This window comes from Zychaea mexicana, assembly GCF_025766255.1.
Source record: "Zychaea mexicana strain RSA 1403 chromosome Unknown BDB00scaffold_33, whole genome shotgun sequence".
Lineage (NCBI taxonomy): Eukaryota > Fungi > Mucoromycota > Mucoromycetes > Mucorales > Lichtheimiaceae > Zychaea > Zychaea mexicana.
Window position 1 is genome coordinate 143,946 of NW_026516696.1, and position 7,717 is coordinate 151,662.

At 41.8% G+C, this 7,717-nt stretch overlaps 2 protein-coding genes across 2 annotated transcripts; both read right to left on the reverse strand.

The window, feature by feature from the left end:
• Positions 1–328: 328 nt before the first annotated feature.
• On the reverse strand, positions 329–845 carry BDB00DRAFT_821595 (uncharacterized protein). Its single transcript, XM_053123404.1, has one exon. It carries the CDS (start codon positions 694–696, stop codon positions 361–363), a length of 336 nt encoding a protein of 111 aa, XP_052980043.1. The 5' UTR covers positions 697–845; the 3' UTR covers positions 329–360.
• Positions 846–4,407: 3,562 nt separating this feature from the next.
• BDB00DRAFT_763058 (major facilitator superfamily domain-containing protein) lies at positions 4,408–6,439 on the reverse strand (the record flags this gene model as incomplete). The annotated part of the gene is made up of 7 exons (XM_053119374.1): positions 4,408–4,989; positions 5,103–5,431; positions 5,530–5,603; positions 5,687–5,838; positions 5,949–5,985; positions 6,076–6,189; positions 6,285–6,439. The coding sequence occupies 7 exons, from the start codon at positions 6,437–6,439 to the stop codon at positions 4,408–4,410; spliced, it is 1,443 nt and encodes a 480-aa protein (XP_052980044.1).
• Positions 6,440–7,717: the final 1,278 nt, after the last annotated feature.

The following is a 7,717-nucleotide window of genomic DNA, read 5'->3' on the forward strand; positions in this document are numbered from 1 at the left end:
TTACTTGCTAAATCATGGCTTTTACCGGACTACATTGTATAAGCTTGCTAGTAGTGCCGTGTGAGAGTGTGTGTAACCAACGACGTGTGCATAAGTTGTAGGTGACGGTGGGTTAACTTTCGTTTGGCCATACGTATCTGGGATAGATAGAAAGAGATATGGACAAGAAGACAGAGACATCCAAGGTCTAAAGTCGAAAGAGACCAAGAGCGTGTGATGAAGCGTGTGGGGATGATTGGAGCAGTGTGCATGAGTTCTGTCCTTGTGTTACTCTGAGAATAAAAAAGTTATAAATTCTGTTCCTTCCCAACTAAAACTCTGCTCCTCCCCTCTCTTTCCGCTTTACTTCTCCACTGGTTTTCACGCAAGCATGAAGGTCGTAAACAAGATAACTGGAAGTAAGTTCATCACTTCACTGATCACCAAGATCAAAACCACCCGTGGAGGTCGCGTTACAAAAGTGACCACAGCTATCAAGGACAAGCCCCGCCCGCGCCGCAATCGAGGCCACGACGGCCACCACCACAGCGATGACAGCGATGACAGCAGCAACAGTACCATCATCATTGAAGTTGATGTTGACTCTGCTGCTGACCAGGAGCAGCACGAAGACGACGACGACGACGACGAACAACAACAAAAGCATGTCTCCCAGGAGGAGAAGATGGAGCGGGTAAGTGCGTGGTTGGGCAACATCGCGTAGATGTGAGCAGTGCAAACCACTCTCTCCCTCCTTCTCTCCCTCTCCTTCTCTCTCTCTCTTTCTTTCTTTTCTATAACTTTGAAATATACTTTTATAAAAACACTTAATAAATCTTTCCAGCCTTGTGCTGAGCGAAAACCAATATGACTGTCCATTTGTTTTTACTGCGCACGCGTGTGCCATGTGTAAATCGTCAAAATTACATTTCAAGCGGTGTCAACTTGTTTTCTACAATCTCATCGCGATTTAATGAATATTGACCTCTCAAACCCGATTATGGGAAGCCCGACATGATGTGAACTGATGCAGTCAACGCCCTACCATATGCAAAGCAGATACAACTCCTTGCAGTGTAAAGAAAAAGGCGAGCACAGTAACCAGCTCAAGGCAGCTTCTGCTGGGCTTGCTTAGGTTAGATGGCAATGAAAATGCAAACACGGTATGCGTTCTCCTTCACGCGTCGTTGACATTTTGATTCGTGTGATTGGAGCGTTTCGTGGTGAATTAATTGGTCAAAGTCACAGGGCTGGAAATCTTCCATTTCGAAAAAAAAGAATTGTTCAACTGACCCACCCACCCCATCCAAAAAGGAAAAAAGAAAGTTGATAGGGTCACCTGTCCATGTAGGCAATGTCAGGTTACACCGACAAGCACACTGGACAATGGGTCTGCCATTTCCCGAGTCATTGGGATTGCAATCAACCTGACATTCCCCCTTGCAATGTGCACACGCCAGGCTACACGTACACACTAGTCTCGTCTTTCTACACGGCTCTCATGGAGTGTCTCGACTTGTTAAAGTATAAAAGACGCGTTTTTTCTTCTACTCGACACTAAAGTTACACAAGGTCTAGGCTATCCAAAACGGGCGCATGATAATCGGAGCAGTCAAAGATGGCTGCCTCCCATGCAGTTCTTGCGACTGCGGCTACCAGCTATGAACTGTGCAGTATAACAAATGAGCACCCGGGTTCATGACAGCTCTTCCTGCGAAAACGCTTCATTCTCAATTCGCTAATGTGTGGCATTGTCTTAAGGGAGATCTGCACTGGCAATCGGTGATCCAAGTAGCAGGCTTAATTCCTACACGCTTCTCGGCATGTTAAAGATTTTGGAAGGCCTACACTCTTTAATTATAAACCTTGCGCGTTTACGCTCTGGAGTTCAATCAGTAACTTAGATGGCAGACCAAGAGATGCAGTGCTCGTTCTTTCAAATTCTTATCGTTTGGATGATTTTGCGTGCTTGTGCAGATTATGTAAGTTGCCTGTAAGGTTGCTCTACTGCTTCTTGAATACGTTGTATAAACACCTTTAATTAATCATTTTATTTTAATTACACAATGGATGTTTTCAAGGTGGCAGGAGAGAGGGATCAAGGGAACAAGACGGCGGGATCAGCCATTTAGGCATCCGAATTTTGGAGGGCAGTGAGCACCTCGTCAGCATTACCAAAAGCATGATGTCTTAGACATTTACTATCACAAACGTCTCACTAGTACATGGTTGAGCTGATTCTGAACCTTGAAACCGTCATTTTCTTGTTGTTACTGCTGCTGTTCTCGTCGCTGCTACTGCTGTGGTTCTGGTCTCGTGGTGGTGTTGCTTTTACTATTTTGATGTCACTTTTGTCACGTGTGGAAGACATACAAGAAAACTAGCGCTTCCGTCTAAAAGTAAAAAATTCATTGACAATGTGATACGTATATACCTTTGCAGCCTGCTCACCGCGCTTCGTAGGTCGAGCGGCGCAAGTGATATCAGTGTGTGAGCGGATTCGTATGATAAACTCTTGACATGCTGATGTACGTTTGTGATAGCTAGCCAGCTTGTTTCGTAATCTTGATAGATTGTCAATGATCTCCAAAAAGATGTTACGCGTTTGTCGCTCATAAACCAGTAGCAATTACTCCCAGTTCTTTAAATGTAAGACCAGGGAAAACAGATAATAGCAGCTCGCGTTGTAACTGTCTAGAAAGCCAGGCTTTGCCAGCCTTCTGAATCGATCCTGAGTTGAACAAGCTGAGCCGTTGCGGGTATCTTATTCTTCCATGTTTACAGGTCACTCGCTTCAAAGTGGCGCCATTGAATCGACTCAGTGAAGGTATATTCGATACTCCTGAGCCATTATAAACATTTTTCTTCACTGACACGCAGATGATGTGCGCGGAATCTTGCAGTTTTGGTATGGCAAAGATCTTGTACTCTCCTTAAATCTACAAGTTGGCTAATATGATTGTTGCGGTATGTATAATATTGCATTAACTACTACAGGATCAAGAAAGATGCGGATCAGCAAACCCGACGAGCTGACGACAACGTATCATACGAAAAGGCATGCGGAAATAGAATGGTAAAGATCATCAAAAACGCTACTACAGAATCATGAAGCATTTGCTTGTGATTATGCCCCCACATTTTCTTCGCTTTATTAATTCGTGTTTTGGATTCGTCTGTATTAGGGGTGTGTATGTGTATATACCCCGAGACGTCAAGGTCTTGTCAAATTAGAAGCTCGATAATGGAACAATCGGTGTAACATGAATACTGTCACCCACCCGTTCTTGCAATTCTAGCCGATAAAACTACACTAGATATCCAAAAGCAGAAACAAAATTTCGGATATACGATCCGTTAATTTATTCAATAACGCACGAGTTCAACTTTGACTATCATGGTTTAAATGGTTGAAAAAATCGTAACACATGGGACAAGTAGTGACATATTGATCTAGAGCGACTGCTACTACCATTAATTCCAAAAACGCATTGACATACGCTCATTATAGTGCTCAAAAAATGAGAGTTGGACTATAAGCAAATCGTTTTTGTTTTCGCACTCATGGAGGCTCGGATCACCCACCCGCATGGTTTACTAATTTCGGAAAACGTTCAAGCTCGACGAAGCGATATAAAGAAAAGCTTCTTTGTTTGGCACCATAGCCCAAATGATATTGACAGTATTGTATTTGTTACCGATATTATTGCCACAGCATCTCTTCATCATACAACATACGAACGCAAAGGAAGATCAAAACAATGTTTGAAAACGATAAGTTTTATTCTTTTTAATGGTACAGCTACACTATGTACATCAACTCTTTACGAACTTTTCTCTATTATTCATCATTATGGGTTGCTAGCAAAGTGATGACAAAGAAGCTTTCATTTCAATAACGTGCCTTGCAAAAGCTGCTATTTGTACTGCTCTGATGATGCTCATCTGATGAGCCACTGCAACATCTCCGCAGATGTCCCTGAATTTGATTCAGCGAGTAAACCCGGAAATAAAAATCCGTGTAATCCCAGAGAAGTAAACGATTAAACTTTCCGGTCATAACAGGCTAGTGTTCGTACTGATTTTAGAAAAACGAAAGGCACAAAACAGTATGTAAAAAATTGTTACCGTTGTATTTTTGTGGTGGTTTGCAATGAATTGTTTAACCAGCAAACAGATGGTCTACCAGCTGCGAATGTTTATATTTTACAAAACATATAAATAATGATAAAGAGAGAAAAGAAGAACAAACTATTTTACAAGCCTGCATCAAGCAGGAAGAGAGTGATGATAAGGAGGTCGCTGAGATAATAAGTACATAAAAGGTTGAGAGATTGTGATTTTCATTTTAAAAAGCAAAAGTGTATGACGGGTGAGGAGAGAGGGGATATAGATAGGAAGCAGCGTGTAGAGTAGTAATAAGAGCAATTAAGGTGTGAAACGGAAGTGAGGATGCGAGTGACCAAGTTGCTCGACTTCGTCTTGTGTGAGACCTTGCAGGATATGATCCTTCTTGCCCAGTGCACGTTGACGGTTCTGCCAGCGCAAGTTGATAGTAGCAGTAACAGCAACACAGATGATGACAACACCAGAAATCAGGTTAATAATGTGACCAATAGTGTAATCGGTTGCGTAAGTCCAGGTTGCAAGCAAACCACCGAGCGAGCCAATACTGACACCAGTAGCACTGGTAATAGCGCGAACCATAGGACCAGCCGAGTTCTCGACGAGCCAGCCGATCTGCATGGGACTACCAGTGAATGCACCGGCGGTGGCAAAGAAAATAGCCATGTAGCGAACGCCATAACTATCCATTGAAACACCAAGGAGGATAGCAAAGGCAATGGTAATTAAAACGGCAACAATGCCACCAATGATGATACCACGCGTCTTGAAGCGATCGGAAAGAACACAGAGGACTATACAGACTACAGTGCCAACAGCATAAGGAGGTACTGTCATTAATTGAGCCTGAATTGAGTCATAACCCATGGTTCTCAGAAGAGAAGGCTATACAAAAAAAATAATTGTCAAGTTAACACACAAATATCTTTGGTTTTCTATGTACAAAATATAATTATGATAGTAGTAGTAGTACTAGTAGTTAAAAAGAATTAACGTACCATGAAAAGAGCAATCGAATTCATACACAAGAGCGAGCAGAACAAACCAATAGACATTAAAATAGTATGTAAATTCCATATGGCAAGCTTAAAGTGGCTTTTTTGAATTTTGGTTTGATTGTTGGTAAGGACTTCCAGTTGGATGCGGAGAGCGCCAATGCGTCGTTCTTCTTCAGTCAAAAATCTTGCCGTTTCAGGCGACTTTGGTAAGAACATGTAACAAATGACACCGGATACGATGGTTAAAATGCCTTCAAAGAAGAAAATGTTGCGCCAGGTGTGGATCATACCCCACGGAGGGATCATGTGTAAGCCGGTTGCAAGTAAACCTGTTTAAAAAGTATAGACAAGATGATCAGTATACACCGAAAGATAAAGTTTAGCCGCTGTGATTGGAATTGACAGAAGATTTTATTTGTATACATACCACCGAAGCCACCAGCTAAACTGGCAAATGCGGCATAAACACCAACGCGAGTGACAAGTTCATGGCGTCGATAACTAAGTAAAATATAAATTTAATAATCAAGATATACAACGTAGAAGAGTTCTTGCTCTTCATGAGTAATTGCAAAGGCACTTACAAGGTCGAAAGCATATACGAAATACCGGGCATGATACCTGCTTCAGCGATACCAAGAATAGCGCGTGCAGCTGTAATGCCGGCAAAGTTGGTGCAGAATGCGATACACATAGTCAAAAGACCAAAGGAACAGGTAATAATCGACAACCAGATCTATTATCACAAATTAAAGCTTCGGTGAGAAAAAGAAATAGGCAAACGACGCTCTTCCTATATAGCGCTGTAATGCACCTGCAATAGAAAAAAATACGAATTCGACTTACTCTAGGACCGAATTTCTTGCACATGATGTTTGTTGGACTATATTGTCAAGGAAGGAACATAAATAAGCATTCAACCGCTTCCTGTCATTCAAACAACAATTTCTGATCGAAAATAAACGCAACTCACACTTCAAAGAGGACGTAAGTAATGAAAAAGGCAGTCAAGGTAATGTTGAAACGAACACCAGTCAACTCGAGGTCTTCTTCCATGCCGAGGACTCTAGCATTTCCCATGTTTGATCTTTGAATACATTCAATATTTGTTGTTAGTAACGTAGGAGCCGAATTTATCGTGGTTGTCTGGTCGTAGTTGTCAAAGGCTGAGGAATAATGTACCTGTCGATAAATGCCATCAAGTAAATCAAGGTTACGATGGGCATGATACGTAAATCATATTTTCTTCGGATTTTGGCTTCGAGCTTTGGATCAAGTTCTTCCAAAGATTGTGGCAAGTCGGCGTGGGATAACTCGATTGAATCATCCGTTTTCATTTTCTTTATTATAACTTCTTCGGTCGCCATTATATATAAAGAAGTATAGAGTGGGTAAAGAAAAGTAGGTGGAATTAGAAAAAAATTGTGGGGAAAGACGTGTTCTCTTATATAGCTTCGGCAGCCACTTGCTTCCAAATGCATATCTCCAACCAATTGGGACGGTATCCGTCCCCACAAAAATCGATCGCCTCGGTTGGATGTTCCGCTCTATGTGTAGAAGAACACGGATACGGTTGTGTACGTTTACCCAATTGGATTGATATCCGTCTTACGAATTTCCTAAAAGACTCTTCGCATACGTAAAGGGAATTCACACGGCACCCCATAAATGGTTACAACTCCGCACTTGTAACTGGTCTCTCCACATAATTGAGTGACACTTGTTTACCCCACACTAACTAACTAAAAGCAGAGAACCAGTCTCGACGTGGTTTGCTGCGGGGTTGACGGACTGCTTCTATGCAAGAACAGACTCTTTTTCTTCACACGTGTTTTATCATGGCAGTAGGCAGCAGCAAGAGCATGTATTCTCATGTCTTCAGAAAATACTGCTTTCTCAGTATTGTACGCTGTACGCTGCTATTACAGATACAAATGCCATCCTCACTTGACGCCACAATGTGTCACATGCGCACTCCGCATATCAATGAACGAGAAATGAAACCCAGCACATATTTTGACTTTTTTTTTTTTTTTGAAAGGCGCGAATCTATGGAAATCAAGGATACTTCCGTTTGGGCCCACTAATGCTTTCACGCTGAAGCGTCAATGTTAAAAAAGAAACCGTTACTAACAACTCAAATAGCTACTTTGATAGTCAAGGTGGTGCCGCCCGTGTATTTTCTCAAATCTTAAACCTTTTGCAGATTCTTGTATTTTGTTTCTCTGATCGAATTTTAGCTTACGCAATAAACCTTGCTTGCGTAACTCCATCAAGTGCACAAGAGGATATAGATAAAACCAGACTAACCAAAAAAATCGTTTTTGGTAATCGCAGCTGGCGTTAAAAATAGAGTATCATAGAGTGGCTCGCACGGGTGCGAGCACAAGAAGTACCACTACAACTACGTGTTCGAACAAACTTACATCATAGAAAACCCTAGATTATCAATGATGGGCCCGATCTTTGTGTTCATACTTGCAAGCATGACGGGCTGTGTAGTATACTTGTACGGGTTACTCCTCCGAGATGGTGTACTTTGCAACAGTCAATATATTGTGTACTTTATTTTCGCTCTTACACTCTCTCTCTTTTTTTATTTTTATTTTCGAGAT